Here is a 23179-nt window from a genome sequence, read left to right on the forward strand (position 1 = left end):
ATTGGATATCTTGGCAAGCATTCTAAAATGTAACTGTGAACTTTCTTGGAACCACAATCATCTCAATAAGGTCTAAAAGAAGGAATTCAGCCTCTACGGTGAATCTTCACAACACCGTGAAAGCCTGAACAAGAAAAATAATGATATAATTATATGAACTCAGGTTTCTGAGGCGTTGCTATAATGATATTTCAGGCTTCTGGGATTTGGCCGCGCATCTATTTGTTTGAGCAGCAGTTTTGCAAGTGAAAGAATCCCACTTTTATGGCAAGGAAGTTATGTTGAAGTAGTAAGTTTTTTGAGCTACGAAACTCTCAGCGCTAGCAATATCACCAGGCAATTAATTCAGAAGATGCGAACTCGCTACCAAGAGTTTGACAAGGATTTCTAGACGTCCCGCGAAACAATAATGAGGTCAACAATTACATGTAGTTTAGCGTCCAGCGTCATACAGCACAAGAATATGCATGACTGAAATTCTGCAGCCTGTAGGCAGCCTGTATGTGAAATGGTCAACACATGATTATTTGGGGAAAATGTATGCAGATTTTATTGGTTGCCAAAAAAATGAATAATTTTATTCGTTAATTAATATTTAACCTCTGAATCTTCCTAATCAAGCACTCACCTTGATATCGCATCTCCTTCCCTCTAAACTCAATCTCTCGTCCCATCGATCCTTTTAACTTGTCATGCAGGAATTTTACCGAACAAGCCATGTCCCATCTGAGCTAATTGAATGTATTCCTTTCTTTACTAATTTTTCCTTTGTTAGATTTTATATTGTAATTGTATTCCTTCTCATTCAAGTTTTTTTTTATAATTTACACTCTGAATTTTTGCCACATTTTCATGTGAAAATTGAATTAAATAAATTAAAATACAAATTTTATACCTTTTGATGGCTTATAATCATGCCCGACATTCTATCTACCTCCATTAAATTTTGGTTTATCATCATTTCTAGGATCATAATTCCCGAAAAATGACTTTCTTCACCCACTCCTTTTTCTGACTGCTATCAACGACGAAACAATCAAATAACGCCAATCATTAGTCTTTAATCTGATTCAAAATGGAAAGCCATCCAATTCCTTTCCTGTTTTCCTCCAATTCTGATATTCTGTGTAGGATTTCAGATTCAGAATGTGTCTCAATTTAGGAATGGAAATGAAAAAGGAACGTGTGGCTAATGACAAAGGGAAACATAGCTTGGGATAGTAGCTCCTGAATAAGGTGGATTCTAAGGGAAGTGAGCGAATATTTTACCCTGTAATGTGTGATTTTATGCTGTCCAGTTCATATTTTTAATTCTATTTGATAACTTCTCTAATTTGGGAAAGCTGCAGGGTCTTTTATAAATTATAATTATATTTTTTGATGAAAAAATATGCTACTGTGGTTACTATAGAGGTTAAATGATAAGAATTTCATCTATCTATTGCAATATACAGCATATGATGTCTTTTAAGCTGAAGAAATAACCCAAATATAGCTCATTTCCCACCATAATCAGAGGGTTATCGATTTACTGCGCAGCTAATTTATATTTCTTTTTTATTTTATATTTTCTTTTTTCTCTTGCCTTGATTTCTTTTAATTAACGATTAAATAATTTATGGAGGGATTACATGGTTACATAATGCAAAAAAATGTTTGTCAACGTTTAGGCTTATTTTAAAACCTTCATTAGGACTATGAATAAAAAAAATCTAAAAATATTTTACAAATATTTATGATTTGATTATTTTTATTTTATTCATTAATTTATTGTTTAGTATCATTTCGAGCCTTAGGATTCATTTAATTTATATGAAAATATGTATGGTTTCAATCTATGCACAGAATACACTCAGTTATGCTTAAAAAAGGGAAAGGACTCAAGGAAAATCCTTGTCTACTAATATGTAGAAATATGTTGTGGTTTTAGAATGGATTTGGCAGTTAGGCGTTGGAAAATTAAAACACTCAAGGCTGACAGTAACCAATATTTAATCACTCTGGTTTTCATACTCTACAGATATGCGGAATAAGTTTTACACTTGGAATATAATCCTCTTCAAATACAGTATTCTTAAAAAATAAATATACACAACATTTTTATTCTTATTTTCGTCCGTGCCAATTTCACATTTTTGTCCCCATGGCCATTCATTTCCGATGTTTTAAGTCCAGATGTCACCTCATATCTTCCGTTAGAACTCCAAATTCGTGTTGATCCAGTCACTGGTGCAATGCGAGAGTTGAAAATCGCATCTCCGTGTCTAGATGACTTCGGTTCCATGCAAAAGAGGACACTTCCGAGAAAATGGCACATTCATCCACGCTTGGAACTTCACCCATCAAAATTGGTACATTTACAAACAGGCGAATGTTTCGAAAACCAAGAGTTTAGCTTCCTCAAAATAAATCTATATTTTTATTATTACATCTTAAGGGGTATTTACGAAGGGGTAGGGTGGTAGAATGGTCAAAAAGGCAGATACAGTGAAGAATTTTGGTGTTCGAATTTGGGCAAGAAAGGGCATTGTTGAAGTGATGAAATGGTATTGAAATGAATTACGTATGTTGACTGCTTTCTCGGTGCGCTTACGTGATCCACTCTTTAATTCCTCCATTGCTATGATTAACGTCTTATTATTTTTTGCCTGCTCTCAAAGATAAGTCAAAACCATCTAGCTGTCGAATGTAATTTTAATATGAAGAATAATTTTTCAATAAATATATAGGCGCATTGATGCTGTAACAAACCGATGCCCTGCAACGGCTTGTGAAAAAAATTAATACATGAGCTGCCAACCCGTGGCATACTTGTTGCTTTGTGTACCTTTGCTGAGGCAATCGATTGAATTAAGTGGTGGTTTTAAACAAGTATAAATAGTTTTTATTTAATGTATATAACTGTCACGAGACTCCTGCCCGAGATGAATAAACTATTTGGGAGCTTCTAGTTGACCTTGTTGAGTGAGAGTGAAATTCTCTTCAGAGCATTTTATGAATTTGTATTAAATCCATCATCCTTTTTCTGCATTTGTGATGCTTTCAATGCTTAGGTTTTTTACTCGCTTTCCCCGGTTGCTATGCCATCACAAAATGTTCACGCTCCATTCATGAGTAGGATGTTTTGAAATTGCATACATCACTCAAATATGCTGATTTGGTTCACGACTAATGGAGGTTATATTACAATGAGAGACGTCAGCAAAGATGTATTTTTCCTTCAAAAGCAATCTAAGGTAGAGGAGAGGAAGAACGATTTTATTGTCGCACCGAAGCGATATTTTGGGAGTGTGTACGTCTTTGTCTTAGTTTGGAAGCTAATGATAAATTGTGAAGACCGGGAAGAGAACAGAAGGATTTTCGGGGAGTGGGGGATGATCATTAGATTGGAATGTGAGAATGGGGGAGGGGTGGATTAAGGGTCTCAGGGTCCTGTTTGGGCGGAGCGATGTCCGGTCCCGTTCCCGAGGGCCCTCGAGCAACTCTTCACACTGAGGAGCCATCCATTGACTTGGTTCCTGTCTCTCCTGCTCAAGAAAAAGAAGAAATAAAACATTAATTTCTTCCAGTGGTAAAATGTGTGAGCTTTACCTTATATTTATCCACATACAACCATTTTTCGTGTAATTAATTGTCAAGCGGTACTTATGGCGCACCAATTTTATATATGTAGCACTACCATGGATTATTCATACGAAGGCAATGAAACTCTAATCAATAGTATCAAATGGATAATTTGGTGATAATTCGAAATATTATTGTTTGGAGTCACCATTACACAGTTGCAGAAAAACTACCACGGATTCTACCTTAGCCACTCTTATCAATTTTTGCTCATGAAACCCTCATTACCGTACGTTGATGCCATTTACACCGAAATTTACCCAAATAGCTAATTTGGTGATACCTCTTTCAAAGTAATTAAAAATATTATGGCACTCATCAATTCGGTGAAAATCGGAACCGAACAATCTCCAGTAACGAAAACACTTTGCCCCTATAAGGGTAGCACTACAATGTCTAAAATTAACACAAAAAATGCTCTCTGAATGCTAAGTGTGAATGAGATCCAAATGTAACTGAAAAATGAATCCTCTTGTAGCATTTCTAAAATCAATTCTACTTATTTTAGTGTGCGTACTAGTGTTTATAAAAGTGATTACAAACGTAATTCCATAATTGTAACCAGTTAAGCAATGCACATGAATGTATTAGCCTTAATTTTAAATATTAAGTTGCAATTAAGAATTAAATATTCCGTTTTATTCAGAGTATTTTTGTACAAGAATAATTTATTTTTTCTTTGATTTTCAACTTTTTTCTTTAGTAGTGATAGCTTATATTTATCACCATTTTGCTAAATATAATTTGTTTTTGTTGGAAAATCATTTGATAAATTTCTTATATTTCACACTATATACGATAGTTTTATCATTTATTGGTTTACAGTATTTTTTTGAGAGAATTTACTCTTGAAATGCTAGTTAAGTCATCCATCGAAACAAACAGATTTTTGCAAAGAGCAAAATCTATTATTTCCATCTTACTATGCAAGGTGGCATATCATCGGTAATTAAAACCACGACGTGAAATGCATGGTCATCCTAGTTAGCCGATATAATTCTCACTTTTATTAACAAATTAATTTTCAAACTGGTAGTGACGAGGACACATACTCCATATAAATGAAATTTTACACCAGTAAAAAAAATCGATGTGGAGGAGTAAAAGATGCTTCACCATAATAAATCAAGGAATAGACTTACCTCCGATTGACCGCTTCCCCCACACAGAGGTCAGCTTGTTCCACTTGGATGGCGATGACCTCTTACCCCAGAGGCCCTTCAGGTTGTGCCAGCCGGGATCTCTCTTGCCCCATGACCCTGTAATCGTAGAAAATGGATGAATTGAATTAATTTTTTGATGATTGTGAGTAAAGTTTAAAGCATACTAATATCGTCAATCGGCTCCTTCAATCAATAAGTCCTTTATAAATAATTCAACTAAGATAGATGTTGTAAATTTTCTGACCGGGTATAACAGAATGATTTTCAATTTTCCACTCTTTTGAAACAATATAGAGATGATCTGAATTCAAATCAACAAGAATTAAACAGAAATATTTTGTTTGCGGCAAAAAAGAGAAGACTGGGCTAACAATACTTTCGGAAAACAAAATCTTTAGGTGATGAAAGGGTTTGGCTGGCTAGGAAGCCGACTAACGTATTAGAACGTGGGGCGAAGCAAAATAGGAAACGTAAGGAGTACCTATAGCACAGGCCAAGAGGGCAATCTACAAGAAGAAGAATCTACTCATAGCTGAAAATGAACTCATAGAAGTAAGGAAACGATTCATCGTATGCTACGAATGGAAAATGTTTCTTTATGAAAGCCGGGCTTGGACGTTTTTCGTGGAACCGTTGAGATATTACAGAGGCAATCAGCAACCAAAGTATTGTAATTAAATTGTCACAAGTAGACCATTGGTTTGATGGTAACATGAACATGCAATAAACAATTGAAAACGTTAAAAGATACCTTCGAGAGCTACTTCTTTAACCAGTTTTTAAAAATACGAAACTTTTTTGGGAGGGCCTGTAGATTACTCCAGTCTCGTATGGTGTTTTTCGAGGAGGACGGCTTAACATTTTTCTTTTGTGATCAGCAGGTTACCATAATTGGTTCTGCATAATTTCTCAACTTAGGCGACACGGGATGATCGTGGCCATAGGCTCACCCTTAATTAGGCATACTAATATTACCATTAAATCGAAACTTGAAGCTTGAAAATGGTGGAAGGGTCCATATTAGCAATGAAAATATTCCGTGACTTCCACAATTCATTTAAAAACAACCCGAACGATAAAACTTATTTCCCCCCACCCAATTCCCTTCCCTGCTTAACCAATGCCAGCTCCGGATCCCCCGCCCTCTAAAAACCACCCTAGCTTATATAAACCTGTCCCCACCATATTGTATTGATATTTATGTACTTGATGATGGTGAGACATCCGAAAGAGGTAGTGATTTTAAAAATAAATTGTGGAAGTCACGAACTGTTTTCATAGCTAATATGGACCCTTCCACCATGTTCAACCTTCAAGTTTCAATTAAATGGTAATATTATCATTCCTAATCAACGGTGGGATTATGATTAGCATTATTCCGTGCCTATTTAATATAATATAATGTAATCTATCGTAAATATCTAATACTATAATTGGCAGACCGCACCTTTGAGGTTCTTCCACGCCCTCTTGCCATAGGTGTCCTCGTACAGGTCGTCAGGGTCCTCTTCCTCGGCCGCCCGCTTGCCCCACGCTCCCTTCAGATTTGCCCAGCTGCGCTTGTCCTCGTAGTACTCTGGGGGCGGCGGGGGCAGGTAGCCCCCGTTGCCGTACTCTGCTGCCGCCGCTGCCGCCGCCTCCAGCTCCCGCCTCCCGTACGGTCCCTCGTCCTCCTCGGCTCCGCGTGCTCCATCGTCGCCCCACTCCTCGCCCTCGTCGTACGCGCTGTACTCTGGGCCTCCGCCTCCCCACTCGCCGCTGCCCCTCTTGCCCCACGAGCCGCGGAAGTTGTTCCAGCCGCTGCCCCGCTTGCCCCACGCCCCACGGAAGTTGTTCCAGTCCCGCTTACCCCAGCCTCCCTGTGCAACAATAGAGGAAAAGAATTAGCACGTTGACAAGCAGGATGTTATAATTACTAGCGCAGTGGAGTAACAAATTTCATTATATTATAGGTGATTATTGAACAGTATGAATTACGTAAATGAATATAAAAAGTCACGCGTTATTACTATATTGACGCCATCGGTGTTTTTCATCTGTTACGTATTAATAACAATGGGAGCAATGGTGTATATCAAACGGAAAAAATTTCCTGGTGCATGCATCTCAAAATCGAAATGTTTACAACAGGAAATATGAAAATGTTATTAATTAAATACTTCTTGAGAGATATAAAAATCTGTAGATTTTCAATTTCCTGTCTAATTAACCTAAAAAGAATTTGACCTCAACAATTCATGGAACTTGGTTGAAAACTTTTGCATTTTTTTCTTACTAAACCAATGAAAAAATGGCTAGGTGAGAAACATATTTTTTCGTCGTAGCACTCAAACGGAGGTTGGTAAATGATCTGATTAGGTAGTTGACGACAATTTTGCATGTGATTGTGTAGGGCAAATAGGGCGAGGAATTAGGAATTCAGATAAGAAGACTGCACTCATCCGGTTTCGTAAAGACTTAAAAATTAATAAATTAAAGTAAAAGGTCACAATGTTGAGAAGGACGAACAAGTTAACCTTTTGGGAAGGTCACAGGGAAACGGACAGACAGCATTAAGTGTATCTGGAAGAGAATATCTTCGGCAGAAAAGTCTTTGGCAGGAGTCACTAAAGTTGCTGTGAGGATCGAGGTTTAAAACTTAAGAAAAAGACTGGAGAAGTGATCTGATTCGGAGTTTAATATTTTATAGACTGGAAACGTGGTAGCTGTAGATTGGGGATAAAAGTACGTTAGAGGCGTTTGAGATGTAGGTGTGCAAGAGAACGAAGAAGGCGAAATGGAGGTAGTGGAAGACGGAAGAATAAGTTCAATCAATGGTGGAGAAGAAAGAACTGCTTGAGGATATTTATAGATGACAGAAGGTATTTTAGAAGTGTTTACATAAGGAAAAGAGATTTATGAAACCATAGCATAGATAGGAATGAGGAGAGTATGAATAAGATTGACAGATATTGAGGAAGTATTCGCCTTTTGCCTAATGGGAGAGAGCTATTAAACTTAAGCAATTAAGTTTAAGACAATGAAATAATATATAAATTATAAAATGAGATGATATGAGTAGGGGTCAAGCTGGCGAAAGCAGTAAACGTTATATTTAAACCTAACTGGTAGGTTGCGTAAAACGACATTGCAAAATTTTATATTAGGTCTCGTGAAAAAGAAGTACGTGTATGTAGTTTACGTAGCATCAAAAGGAAGTTTTAGAGCTTATTCAACTGCTAGCTTGTAAGGGTTCTGATTGTTAAGAGTGAAAAAAGTATTTTTTCCGCGTCGAAAGTACACAGTATGCGGTTAGTAACAATCTCCTTGGTTGTGTTTTATTCTTTCCACAGCTTTATTGAGACCTTATTTTAATAAATAGAACAGTTATGTTTTGATTTTTTTCGTTGAAATCCATATTAATTTGTATTATATTATCTTTAATTGGTCCTCAGCTTAATTGGCTCCTTACCTAATTTTTATCGAATGCTGTGTATTAGATTTTGGAGGAGGGCTCCGGTTTTTGATATCTCCCTGATTAACGTGCATAAATAATAACAGATTTAAAAAATAAATGAATAGCCTTTCGGTAAAACCTTAGTATCTTCTGTATTTCCGTTAAATATCATATTTAATGTGCTGCTAAAGGGTGATACAATATCTTCAATTTCAAGAGCCGGGAGGTAATCTTGCTGGATAATTTTAAGCTTATTTCAGCGCTAAATTGCCCATAAAGAAGCATATTATATTCATTCTTTTTGGGAGCAAAGGGGTTGTTTGGAGGAGATCAATTTTATAGCAAAATATAGCAAAAGGGGCCTTATTTTTGGGTCCATAAAGTCACAAATACCTAAGTCCACGATTTGCATTGTAAAAAACATTCACGCTCGGCTGAGCACCAACAAGGATCCCCAAAATTCCATCCAAACATTCTTTCCAATAATGCTACCACTTCACCCTCACTCCAGTTAGGTTATATACGTATACTGCCAGATTTAAAATTTAGAAGCGTTTTTTCCTATTTCACATAATCGTACAGCCGTTTAAACATATATAAATCGAGGTACCTTCTTACAGCCATCTAGAATTAGAAATTGCGAAATAATTACCATTTCGAGTATTTGGCTTAACTTTTGTTTTCCTTGAAATACTCTATGAAGATTGAAATTAGATTAAGGGCCTCCTTTCGCTGATCGGGAGGTTACCATGGAAACCCATTTTTACAAATTGTATGCCAACACTATCAAAGGCAAGAAAGACTACAAGTAACAGCATCACCGAATCAAACCCGCTTCGCTACGGTATAAATGGCTTTCACTTCCCGAAACTGTTTGTCTCTCGTCGACTCTTTTCGTTCCGTTCATGTTCAAAGTCGTACTTCAGATCAAGCTGATAAAGCAGACACGTTCACCGCGTCTCTGGAGCATCAAAACCCCCCGAGTATTGCCGAGCACTGTCCGCGAGTGGAGTGGGACCGAAGGAAAAAAAAAATGCGGAACGAAATCCTGCCCCTTACCCCAGTGGGCTGGTTGGAGGCTCCCTTTTGAATACGGATGCCGTGAAGGGGTGTTCTTGTATCTCCCGCCCACGCCCGCTCCGGCATTCGCGGATGCTGATGCAATTAATCCGGGCTTGACGCGCACGTGACTGAGGAGGGAAGAAAGGGGAAAAACAGCCGCCGAGATAATTCTAGCCCCGGTGTTGAATTATTTATCATTCCCTCCTCAGCAACGGATATAAAAGTAAACCGTAGACTCATCGAGGACCGAAATTAATGACTGCTGCTAAGTTGAGAACGACTAATAAGTTCACTGCTTTACAATTGTGAGTCGTCTTCAATTTTTTTCGATTTTTGGTTAGTGATATGTAGAATTTTTTTCATTTAAACTCTAAGGCAAATAGAATTGAATCGAAGATTCATCTAGAGCCAAAATTAATTCCTGCAGTAAGAATCAAAACAAATAAAAGGTTCACTACTCTGATAGCTTGTCATCGTTTAACATTTTCATATCCTCCGTCAGCGACCAGGATTTTTTCCACGTCTTATTTCTATACTATGCCGCATTTTCTCATAATCGTGAAGTACTTAATAGATTACTCAAAAGTCTTCAAAAACAAGGTCATTGACAGTAAGTACGTTAATTTTTTCCTTCGCTATATTTATTTTTGCAGGTTCAGTCTTTCATTTGTCATGTCATGCTCACTCATCATAATGAATAGATATGCCAAATTTTCAATTGATGATTTTAAAATCTCCGTAAAACCATTACCTAAATATTTCTCACAGTTTCCTTTATAGCCCTCGCATAATTATGTGATTTAATGTCTGGTCACTGTAATGGCCTAAGTTGCAGTAGTGACAAGACGAATAGGTTTTCATCGCACATTTTTTACATTTTAACAATCCTGGGTTGATGATACAGATTATAAACTCTTTAAATCACTCTATGACAGTTTATTTAGACAAGTTGCCATATTTGAATACCTTTCGGTGGAAAATTAGCCTCAACCATCGGTCTTGATGCATCTCATTAGTCCCACTAGTTTCAGTTTTGACATTGAAAGGGATATTTTGATAGCATATAATTGCATAAGTTACGTTATCATACACTCTTCTTTAAATCAGGGCAATAAAATAGGCAATAGGCTGAGCGTATTAGTTTGAATAAAAATGTTTCGAAAACGATGAGAAATTTAAGGGGTGAAATCAAGCCTTAGGGACTTTTTTGGGTAATAACAATAATCCTCGTTCCTTAATATACCACTGACACAATACTGCAGATAGTATTGATTGAAATTACTGAATATGGAATTGAAGTTATATTTGAAATCAATTTTGATAAGCACCAAGTATTTATATAATTTTTAAAGCAATATGCGCGCGTTCTCAATCTGCGGTGATGGGATAATTTTGTACACTGTTTTGAATTCTCTGATTCGCATTTTATCCGCTATACAAGTTTGCCATCTAATTGAAGTGCGCGTCACGCTGCACTTTTTTTTTTAGTAACAAAGAAAACTGCTGAATCTGAAAACCATGAATTTAGGAGCCGATAAAAGCTCGTTCGTGATACTATTCAGGCTCCATATTTGAGATGCGACTACCACACAGTGTCGGGAGTAACCGATATATTGCGTTCATTCGGAGAATATTTTAATGATATTTGCATGAAAAAACTTTATTCCTGTGGGGATTGGCCATTGAAAATTCATTTTCTCAGCATTCATGGGAATTTGAACATGTTATTCAAAAAACCTGTAGCTACCTTTCCCAATTAGTCTTCGGTTTGTTTTGACTCATCGAAACCACTTCTAGCTTATTCTTTCACGTATTGTATCGATATGTCTCTCAGCCTCCACTCGTTTTTTCATCGTGAAATAATAAATTTCACCCAGGTTCTGAATTTATTTTCATTCTTGATGCCGGAACGCCGCAAGCTCGAAAATAGACTTGCGCTATATTTTGGCCTTTTTGAATAGATTTTCAATAGGTGACGAATTAGCAGAAAGTAAAGTTGCATTGTATTTTTACCAAGGAAGGTAAAAATCCTAAATTTATAGCTTAAAAATATCAACGTATTTCTCAACTTTCTAACCACCTTCTTCTCAATGAATCCACATGGTATTTAATTTCATTAGCATTGAAATTCATTCCATATAATTTATGGAGATGAATACCAATTTTTGAAAGGAGCAAGATGAGATATAATTAAATGTGTTGAGGAAAATGTCGTTATAAGTTTTTCGGTTAGATTATACGAGGGTGTATTGAAAAGTAAGATCTCCAACGACGTCATTTCCGAACGCGAGCCGATAGGCAAAATTTGAATATAGCAGTGCATTTCTTGGCTCCTACGCTAAACTTTAGAACACCTTAGGCCACTCAGTCGCTGTGTAGCAGTCATGAAGCTCCCGCTTAGCGCGACTGCCAGGTGCGAATTACGCTCTGTAATTCGATTTTTGAAAGCGAAAGAGTTTTCTTCAAAAGAAATTCGTCGCCAGTTAGTGGAAGTATATGACGAGAAGTGTGTGTGCATCAAAAACGTGCGGAAATGGTGTCGGTAGTTTTCTGATGGACGGGTAAACGTCCATTATGAGCAGCGGTCGGGTAGGCCGAGTTTGCCGGAATCAAATGCGGCTCAAATTGACTAGATGGTGCGCAATAACCGAAAAAAACACTTCATGAGATAAAGGAAGGTCTTAATGAAGGGTGTGGCAACTTCTCCATGCAGAATATTGTGTCGGAGGTCCTCCGTTACAACGTGGTGTCTGTCAGGTGGGTCCCTAAGCAGCTCACCGATGAACACAAGAAAAAGTGCGTCCACATGTGTCACATCAAACGATCGCCATACTCAATGAATTTGGCAGGGTTATCATCGACCACACTCCTTGCAGACCAAAGGTTGTCCCAAGCGACTAACACCTTTTTTCCGATTTCAAAATACTCCTTGGGGGACTGAGATTCAAGCCAGACGAGGAAATGCAAGACGCAATAGACAGTTGGCTGCGAGACGCGGCGGGAGAGTGATACGACGCCGGTATTAAAAAGCTGGTTAACATGATGCAAAAAGTAATTGATCATCAAGGCGTCTATGAAGAAATAGCAAAATACTCAGCCTTTCCAGTGATAAACGCAAAGTTGAAAATATTTTTTTTCCATTAAAAAAAAATAGGAGACCTTACTTTTCAATTCCCCCTCGTAGTAGTCAAGGAACGATGAGACATCATTAAACTAGACTAATAAAAGGGAGAATGTGATGAAAAGTTAAAAATTCAATCAATAGTGTTGTCAAGGTTAATAGGTAAGTGACTGCAAAATCACATATTGTTTCTTGAAAACCATTCAGTTCAATTTTCTGAAACACGATCACCCTCTCATTTACTTCAGATAAGTGTGAATGAGAATTTAAATACAACAGCCTCACAATTACATGTATTAAATGCAGTACCTATCCTATTGTACCTAACTGAAGTCTCAGCCAACAACAGCCTCTCATTAACACATAACTTCAGTTGGGTAAAATAGGATATAACTATTTTGGTACTTCAATTATAAGTAAATAAGAGGTTGTTGTACTTTGAAGTTCCCATCAAAGATTTACTTTTTCAATCCGAATTGATCATAACAAAAAATGAGAATGTATTTTGCAGACCTGGTAGTTTGGATTTATCAGCTTGATTTATCGATTAAGTAATGAAAGCTCTCCGTCATATTTATCGGAATTAATTTTTGATCGACTCTAACCACCTTTCCATCCATCGGTTATCTTATGAGGGAAACTTTCCGCACTTTGCGAAAATATCTCACGTTTTCACAAGGAGCACGCGAAATACCGATATCTTACGGCAATCCAAGGGGCATCTTCCTCTCAAAGGAATAGCGTAAAACCATTCCGAGTCGTTTATGACCGAATGATCCGTCGGAAACGACGACCATTGAGGCAAATGACTATGCCAGAAGCTATTTGTACCCACGATTGGCTGAATGTGAACATATGCGCCGCATCATACGATACGTCACGCGCGACGGTAGCTCTAGCGGGAGAACCGAGAAATTGGCGCGAGGAAAAAAATGACAGAACCTCCGCGCGCTTATGTGGGGAAACGGCTTGTGTGCTTTAGTAGTGTACGTAAGCAAAGCGCGATCAGGGTAGCCGATTCAACAGGCGTAACGTTGAACGGTCGATCAATCGCCAAAATAGTATCATTTCTTCCTTTTTTTCCACGTTTTCAGGGGAGCTATGTGCGCCAAACACGCGCGCGCCATCTATCATTCTAAAAGTGCACCGGAATATCGTTCGTGCGTGCGATATTTGGACGTGAAATCGCGGTTTTGCTTTCCCGAAGGCAAATTTACCCATGTGGGAAAGATGTATTAGAGCTATTCGAAGAAAATTTTTGGATTCTCGTGTCTCTTCTGGATTTGGCGTCGTCGGATTTCTGTCAATGAATACGCGGACTGCATTTTTATCTGTTGATGGCGATGGAAATTTGTGTTTGTTCCGTTACTCAAGTTTTCAATTACTTAGATCCCCAAATTTCTGATTTCCCTGACTCTTATCTTGAGTAGCCAGAAGTATTTCTCCTTTTTATAATGTTTAATCCTTGGTTGTGAAATTAATATAACATCCAAAGTCCCTTAAATTATTGAAAATTTCAAACTTGATTTATGGGAAAGTTAATATCCAGCATTTCAAGTATCAAAAACGAAAAATGTGGTGCGCATATAAGATTATAAATTTAATTGATACATGCTGGTATACGAGACGTGTACAACGCGTTTCGGCTCACCGAGCCATCATGTGGTACTGTACCAGATGATGGCTCTGTGAGCCGGAACGCGTTGTACGCAGTAAAAAAATATGTGGAAAAGTGCTACGATCTTTTATTTATTTAAATATACCTAGCTTCCACCAAATGAAGCCTTAATCTGTTGATCTTATGAAAAATATTGCTCATATTTGTTCATATCTATTTGAAAATATCATTCCAAAGATTTGGTACTGTGTTATATTTAAGTATTGTGAGCTGTCGACCCGAGTTATCTTCGCGAAAGAGGTGAATGCACCTACCGAACCTGAACCCGAAGGGTTTTCTCGGGAGCAGTGGCAGCTATATTTTTTAGTGAATGTCTTTTCATTCCGTTATTGCATGCGACTCGCCGATTGCACATTTTACTGAGCTCATTTCCAACCTTCTCTCTCTCCCTTTCCCCTTTCCTCGAAATTTCCTCATTTTCTTCCTGGGGATCGATTGCCTGACTCATATCTCGCTCCCCTTCCTTGCCCACTCCATGTTGATTGCGCTTTTGCGTACGCCACTGTTAGTCTCTCTCCCACACCACTCAAAGCAGTGCCGCAGGTGCGCCGTCTCTCTCTAGGCGGGTGTTTTAGTACAGTCAGAATGCGTGAACTGTACTCAAATATCTATATTTTTGGAAATGTGCACTAACGATACCACATATTTCATATTGTATAATATTACATTTTTTTGGTTTTATTTTATCTTAGTAGCTGGTTATAGATTTCAATTAAAGATCAAATACTTTACAAAAAGTTTTTTTAGAAGCATTATTCTGCTTTTTGGCTGTGCTTCCAGCAATGGGCGGCTTTTAGGCAGTAGACACCTATTGCCAGTGGCAGATCCAGGAAAGGGATAAAGGGGGGGGGGGCAGATGGGAGGCCTAGGGGTGAACATCAAAACAGTAGTGGGGGCCCGAAAAAATTACCATTATATGTAGTGCAAAATATCTTGAAGAAATAGGCTCCAAATGGACATTTTTCTTCTAGATTATGAATCCTGAGTGCTAAATATATAATGCTACACATTTCAACGTGACATTTGCTAAACGTATTTCCAGTAAATTTTTCAGGCATGCTTTTGCAAGTTTTCCTTCAGCGGAATGGAAGTAGATGATGAGGTTGGTTTCCTAAAATGAGGAATGATTAGGTTGAACTCCTAAATTTTCTACGAAATGCTTCTCGACTGATAACGAAGGCCCCTTTTTTAAAATATTGCTCGACTTATATGCTGCAGGATTTGTTTCGTGTGAGTTGCAATCTATTATTATGTAAATTTAGCAGTCGGATTTTATTTATTGACCTTTGGTCGATAATTTGTATCATAGCACAAATTTTAACACAGTAATTAGCGAGTTCAATATTTGAAATTTCATATTGAAAATAAGAATACATCAGCTTTGTATGGACACACGATAATTTGTGCTAGATCTCCGCAGGCTTCACCGCAAAATGGCAATTTACCTACTGAGTGAGGTTGAAGAATAGAAAAAAAATACGAGATTCAAAATTGAATTATTTATATCCAAAGTTATTCATAAATTGCAACTTTGATTGACATGAGCTTCATCAAAACTCAGAAGTTTGAAAAAAAAACTTTAGTCGGAGTTTGAACAATTTCATATAATAAAGCTAACAAACATTTTCACAATGATGAAATGGTGTTTAAAACCATTTCAAAGTGTAATTTATTTCGATCTGCTTGAGATTAAACACTCTGCGCCAAATGTACCTGTCATTTCGAATCATTTTAATCTCGACTCTCTCACGCAGAGTCCTAAATTCGCCAAAACCTTACAATTTTCATGCAGTGGGTGCCAAGTGGGGATGATGGGCTGGCGAAGGCTATACGGAAGAAATAATGGTAACTCGGTGGCAGCACAAATACGGTCCTCAGGGCTCACTTTGCGCAGCATTATTGTCACGGCAAAAATCTTGTCCTCTTTTTAGATCGCCATTCTGAAAAAATGTGTGGCAAAAGCACACTATGGTATTATAAATGCACGTTTTAGTATTTCTATATTTTCAGCCTTTAATTGTTTTATTTATAGCCTTTTGTTTTTTTCTAAATCAGAAGTGTCCCTTAAAATTATATAAACTTCCCCACGAGGAATGAATGAGGTATTTATCAAACTTCTACAGCTTAGCTCACTCCTTATCAGTTGTTTGTTGTAAGGAGAAATTTTAGTGTAGCAAAATAAAACGAGCTCTAACAAAACCTGCTCAGACTATACACTGAGTTAATTCATCTTATTTGCCAACGATTCATTCCCAGCATTAAAGGGAATACTTAGTTATGTCATTATAAAACTGTAAATGAAATTATGTTATTTTCAATATATTTCTTTCAATTGCTTGCATTGTACGGGGGCATATATGAGAAAATTGATGTTCTTCATACGTTATAAAAACCTCTGCGTTAAATACCAAATGTCTCCAGAAAAAGAAGGAAATGCGAAGTAATCATTTACTCATAAATCATCATCATCCTGACTCTTTAAATACGATCCAATTCAGGATTTGAGGGAACTTTTCAAAATTTTCACAGCTTTATGCTCAGTAGTTCGCAAGATAATGAGAAAGACGAGTTTAAGGCGTAATTATAACACTTAAACCATCTCTCTTATCATTTTATGTGGCTCTTACTTTTCATTACATTTCCCAAGATATTATATACATTTACAAGAGGTAAAACAAAATAATTACTCTAATGGCTGGATCTATGCAAGCCTTTCCAGTTTAGCAATTGCAGAATTCTCTACAGTTCTCTAAAGCGAAACTTATTATGTTTGTATTCATTTGGAATTTAATAATACATTTGGAAATAAACTACTCTAGAGGTTCATTGAAAGCATCATGCATTCACCAAGAATATGACAATAACGTACAGTACTACTACATTCCCAATTCATTATCACTGTGCATTGAAGGCATAAGGTTTTTGAGGTTGCTTAAAGGGAAAGCACCCGCACTAAGTGCTTTAAAATACAAAAATATACTCTTTTTTTGCTGATAGTTTTCCTATGCATAATCGTCGCACCACTCACTTTGCCTTGCACCTTCTGAATTTTAATGCATTCGCATTTTCTACACCGGCCCTCTACAACCTCCTTATTCAACCGTTGCGATCGCAGCTAGGCTCCCGGCGTAGCGGTCCACTCCACGCCACGAAGATGAAAAATGAAAGAGCGACCAAATGACGCAGATTTTAGCGCCTTTCCCATTCCCTTTGAAGCTCTTGTTGCACGCGCGGCCGTTTACTCTCCTGGAGAGGTCGATTTCCGCTCGCAATCGCCGTGGACGAGTGGCAAGTTCCCGAGTAGAGAGAGTGTACGGAACACGGTGATCGCCGGTTTGATTGCGGTTCTGGGATCGAACGCAGCCGTGCAACCACCACTTCCCACGCACTTAGAATCCCTTTCCCGCGTCCAGCGCTCGGGTGCAACTTATCACACGCCGGTGCCGTCGTAGGGGCGAACGTGTTTGTTTGCCCATACTTTCATGAGGTAGGCGGTAAAGTTATTTTTCTGTTATCTCATAGTTAATTATATGTTCGTCAGGAGAGCCTTTTATTGTTCTTCCAATTCACAGACGCTGCATTTTTCTACGTTTTTAAAAAGGTAGCTTAACGATTTATTGATAACACACATGTTTAAAGCGATACAGTATCTTACTTCTCGGCCTCTTGATTTATGTATCCATTAAAAATATCTAGTGTAGATCGTCGGTTTGAGTCATTGAAAAATTAATGTTTCTTACTCATTATTAGTCTTAGTCATTATTCTATGCCAACGTTACAGAATTTGATAAACTCCATCTAAAGGGTTACATAGTAAGAATATTACGAGGGTAAAACACCTACATCTCTTAGCTTATTTAACAAAAATTAAAGTATTTAGTCCATTACTAATTACACATATTGACTGGTAGAGGTCTCTTTTGGTGGTTCCGAGGAACATCGCGCTAGGGCTTTTGAAGTTCCATGTTCTTTCATTCAAACACGAATACTACAAAAGAGTATCCTATAGTCGGCCTCTAAGTCGCCAATCGTGTCGCAGACGGACAAATTGATCTTAGTTTCACGGGGAAATAAGGTATAATTAGGGGTTTTAACCGAAATTTATACATATTTCGATGTAATCGATCAAACCCATCATTTTTTAATGCTATTTATCGCAATGACAGACATTATACTGCAAAGTATTGGGATAAAGTGATTCGCATTGCACCTATCTCCGCGCCGCGGACATTTTTGAAAACCGATTAAAATTTGACCGAAGTGACAACAGAAATTAGCCTTTTATGAGATTGAATCGGGCCTCAATGCGGTATCTTTGTTTTTATATATGAAGTTGCCACAACGATGCACCTAAATAGCAAATTCTAAGGTAATTATCCATTTTAAAATTGTATCATTTTTGTTTAGTAAGCTGTGAGATCTAGGAGTTGTACCCTAATATGATTTTTTCTACGTAGCCCCGAGGAAGGATTCAATACATTCCAATGCTTTGGCAAAGAATAATGTTTTTTTGTCACCCAATTTGACTACCTAGCAAGAAAATTGAGCAAAGATGGTAGGTTTTGATGTAATTTTAATTTTAAGACCTGCAGATTCTTTAGTACCTTCTTCATGGCTGATTTTTGGTGTGATCGGTACTTGAGAATATTACCAAGATGACATCTAATTAAATAATAAAAGACAGTGATAATGCCTTTTCTCTTGAGAAAATATCTGTTCCAAATAATTTTGTTCGTTGTGCGCCTCAGAGAAAATCAACTTTTTAAGCATCTATATAAAGTACCGAGAATAAGGTAGAAATGAGTTTGAATAAATAATTATAAAAACAAAAGGTAAGACTTGCTTCAGTTAAGCGTCGTAATTTCATGGGATGTAGATTATGGATACCAGATGCTAAGTGCTTCATTTCAGATTAATGATTATTATGGCATTTTAATGATAAAAAAATGGTGAAAACCCTGGCAGAGGAGAAAATAATGGCACTGACAGGAGATCATTGTAAAATTACGGAATAGTCTTCTTCCAAAATATAAAATGAGAGAAATTCATTTTAAATTATACTATAGATTTTGAATTACTGGAAGTTGATTTCCACCATTATAACTGCATTTGTAACCCTATTTGGGAGAAAATATAAGAATTAAAAATATTTTCCTATTTTGATGCCTGTTCATCCATCAACAGTTTTATTTGGAACTCAGAAACTCTAAAGTGCGCGTCACAGTGACCATGCCTATATAGAAGTCGTCCACAGTGGGTCTAGATTCCCTGTTTACCTTGTCGAAGGGTCATACCGTTTCTGTTTACCTGTTGCCTTTCACCTTCCTTCCCGTATTATCCCATTCCACTCTTATTTCCAAACTCTCATCCCATAGTGGCTGATAGAATGACCGGATATTGAGGTCAATCAAGCCATTTGGGTATCGGAAAAACACTGTTTTGCAACCAAGGCCATAGTAAACACGTCACCAAAGCAGGTTAAGGAATTAAATCGAGAACAAACAGTCTGAATGGTCAAAACGTTTATTCTAGCATTTGCTGTGCTTGAAAAAAAGTCACGAATCTTTGGAATAAAAATAAAAGATGATCCACTTACGATGCCATAGACTTCTACATCAAATATTCATAAAAATTGCGACAATACACCTATTCTAATAGACTGAAAGGGTTAAATACCATTCAAAGAATTACCAAACGGGCAATTTCTTCTAAAACGAGAAAATTAACTTTTCCACGCGGCTCTGCATTAAGAAAAATGGTATATACCGCAGGTTTCTTCGCATATTTGATAAAATGGACCCATAAGGTGCGATGGGAATTCACTGCTTAGAAATAATCAAGTAATTTTACTGATAAATTCTCATGAATATAAAAATTTAAATTTGAATTTTCAAAAAGAGTAGTAGCGAAAATTGAGAAAATTTGCTCATTGCCACTCATATACAATTTTTACACAGAAGCCGCTTTTTAACTTTCTCATCCTATTTCCCTCTTGATCAGTTAACTAGCACTGACATAAATTTATTGTGATTATATTTGGTTTCTGGCACTACTCGAGAAATGGTTTAACATCCTGAAACCATCATTTCTTAGCCGATTATTATCATCACTAGCATCAGATAGAAATTTAGGTGAGACTACATTTCTATCCAATAAAGTACACTACCCGTAGGTGGAATGAAAATTCAGCATTTTATTCCATTCTGCCACCAAAAATTACCAAATGATGAATACTTTCAGATTCCCGCATAACTTACATAAATTATTGAAATTTTAGTGGTGAAGAATAATCGATCTAAAAAAATCAATTAAGCTTAATGGCGGAAAATATATAATGGCTTTAGTTCTATTACAACTGTATGCCAAAAGGAAAAAAAATCTCATTAGTTGATAAGGAAAACGAGCCTTAACAAGGGTTTGCAAAAATAACCTACATTCAACTGTATAGCCATAAATGAAAAAAATAAGGTAACGAAGGAATTGCGAGAACAGGACAACCATCAATTTTTAAGTTCAGCCTATGGTTTGTATGCGTAAAATGTTTCAAAATCGCTTTAGCTTTAACCGTAAATGACTTCAATAAAAAATATTTGACTTTCAAGATATAACTCGTGTTTTAGATGAGTTGGGGTTACAAATCGAAACCCAGTTCACTTTTACTCAAAATGAGCTATTCGCTTTGATTCAAAATTGCAATTAATACATGTATTCGTTTATGAATTGGAAAATGCATTTTTAGGGGTTTAAAAATTTGTCCTGCGTCCGATCGCCCTCTCGTTAATTAAAAAGAAAATTACTAAAGTGGCCGCCCACTCAAAAGGCTATTGATATCATCAAATATCCATATTAATAGCTGTTTGTCGCGCTTTTGAGCGAGGGAATTGAAAATTTTCCACAACGCACAGAGTTATTTAGCTATAGATGAATTTTGATAATAATTTTCCACGTCCCTTCGTCTGAAAGTATTAAATCTTTGAATTTCCTTGCCATTTATTCAGGAGGTAATAGAAGATGAATTTAAACTCAAATTAATTGAAACTAACAAAGATATGACAGAAAAGGTCTCAAAATAAGTACGTATAACAATGGTATTATCTTCTGTGATAATTTTACGCATGACGTATTTTGCGGAGATAAAAACATTTTTCTTTAAAAATATTTTTAATTATTGAATTTGTTCCTATGTTTTTCAAAAAATCTTAACTTTTGTCTCGTTCGTGTGCCTTAATTGTTATCAATTAACCAATGCATAACTAATAACATGAATTGTGGATAAAATAAGCAATTTCGATAATTTGTTTCATACCTTTCCCCTCGGGTACTGCATGGAGGAGGCTGAATTCCATTCCCAAGGAGGCTGATTTCTGTTGCCACTTCGGTCGCATTTAAATGTTTTCGTAATGCCCACGGCGCGGAAATTAGTGCATTGTGATCCTCTATTTTCCTATATTTTTCATATAATGTTTGCCGTTGCGAGGAATGGCAATGAAAAAGTAATGAATTTGATAGATAACGACATAATGTGCATAAATTTCAGTTAATTTCCCTAGTTACACCTTATTTCCCAGTGAAACTCGAATGAATTTGTTCAAAGGTGAATCCAGGATTCTTTCTGGGGGGAGCACAGGGTTCTGACAGGCTAACGATCGTCTCATACTTGAAAATAAAAAAGAAAGACCTAGCAATCACTAACGAAATATCCTCTTTATTTTAATGTGAAAGTTATTAATTTGAAATTTCATGATTGAGACTCCGTAGTAGCATACCCAACAAAACGAACGTAATGATAACCGCATTTAATTTTTTTTGTATTTTATAAGCGTCTTTGGGGGCACGTGCCCTCGTTCCACCTTCTCCTAAATATGCCTTCGAATTTGTCAGCGACGCGAGCGGCGACTTTTTTAAACCCATTTAAGTGCGCGGTGCGATGACAACACATTTAGACACCGACTTGAGGATCTTCTTTTGTAATATCCGTGCCTTTCTCTTTATATGTTCCTTGTTCGAGTCTTTCCGTCAGTATATGGCTTAGGTCACGGCCCCTATTTCCCCGTCGGTCACTGTTTGACTCGACGTGGGCGTACGTATGGTCATGGGCGTAAAAAGACCTCTATCCGACCAACCTTCTCCCCAGTCTTCCCCGCCCGCCGCCTCTCCTTTGTTTGTATTCCATCACCCGAATCTGACCGTGTTCACTTTTCGTCCACGCTCGATGTGTTTGCCGACTTAATTCCGTGTTTGGCCGGAGCTGGCCAAATCGCACGAAGGCCCTGCGGTCACTTACAATCGAATGGCCGCCCCTGGAGGCGTCAGCTTGCGCCGGAGAAGGGAATCAGGCCATGCACTCTGGCATTCATTATATGATTTTCTCGTTCCGCATAGCCAAGTCCTTCTCGCCAACGATACTCCAGAGCGTATGATACTACCGCTCGGGATACACGCTGCGGATTCGTAAAATAATCAATAGCCGTATGGAGACGATCTCAAGATTCTAGTAATATGATGCCGCGTTCAAATCATAATCTATTTTTAACTTAAGATAAAATAAGCAATTTCGATTAGGTGTTTCCTAACTTTCATTATTTACCGAGGTATTACCAGGAACGACTTATTCAGGCTTTATTCCATAGTCCTTAAAGAATTATGAAAAATAGTTACTAAGTGCTACCTTATTTACTTCGAAAAGAAAATTTATGCCCTAGGCAATTAGTTAAAGTTACAATAATTTATAAGAGGCGATATAGAATGAGATGGTGTAACTTTACTACTGCATATTACGCGTGATGATGATAAATGGAAATTATTGGGAGAGCGTTAGAGAGGCAATAATGTTTTATTTTCAACCAAAATACATTAGAGTCTACGTTATATACCTACACTAGGGCGGATCGCAAAAATCGATTTTTTTCAAATCCATCTGGCCCAATGAAAAAAAGTTGTGGGACCGATCAAAAATAAGGCCTGAAAAATTTGACACCTGTACGTGAACCCCTGACCCTCGCTCAAATGCAATTTAGGGGGGGAGGGTCGAAATACGAAAAATATAATATTTTATGGTCATTCGCTATAGATTTTGCCGAGTTACTGCCCTTTAG

The 23179-nt window shown here is 37.3% G+C and overlaps 1 protein-coding gene across 1 annotated transcript in view; it reads right to left on the bottom strand.

Moving 5' to 3' along the window:
• Positions 1-1975: 1975 nt before the first annotated feature.
• The window catches only part of LOC124162299 (prothoracicostatic peptides), a 167130-nt gene continuing 145926 nt past the window's right edge, over positions 1976-23179 (bottom strand). The window contains exons 3-5 of the mRNA XM_046538785.1: positions 6235-6646; positions 4767-4883; positions 1976-3527 (exon numbers count right to left, since the gene is read on the bottom strand). Of these exons, the coding sequence (XP_046394741.1) occupies positions 3487-3527; positions 4767-4883; positions 6235-6646 (570 nt within the window). The 3' untranslated portion in view covers positions 1976-3486. The remainder of the gene's footprint in view (positions 3528-4766; positions 4884-6234; positions 6647-23179) is intronic.

This window comes from Ischnura elegans, chromosome 7, assembly GCF_921293095.1.
Source record: "Ischnura elegans chromosome 7, ioIscEleg1.1, whole genome shotgun sequence".
NCBI lineage: Eukaryota > Metazoa > Arthropoda > Insecta > Odonata > Coenagrionidae > Ischnura > Ischnura elegans.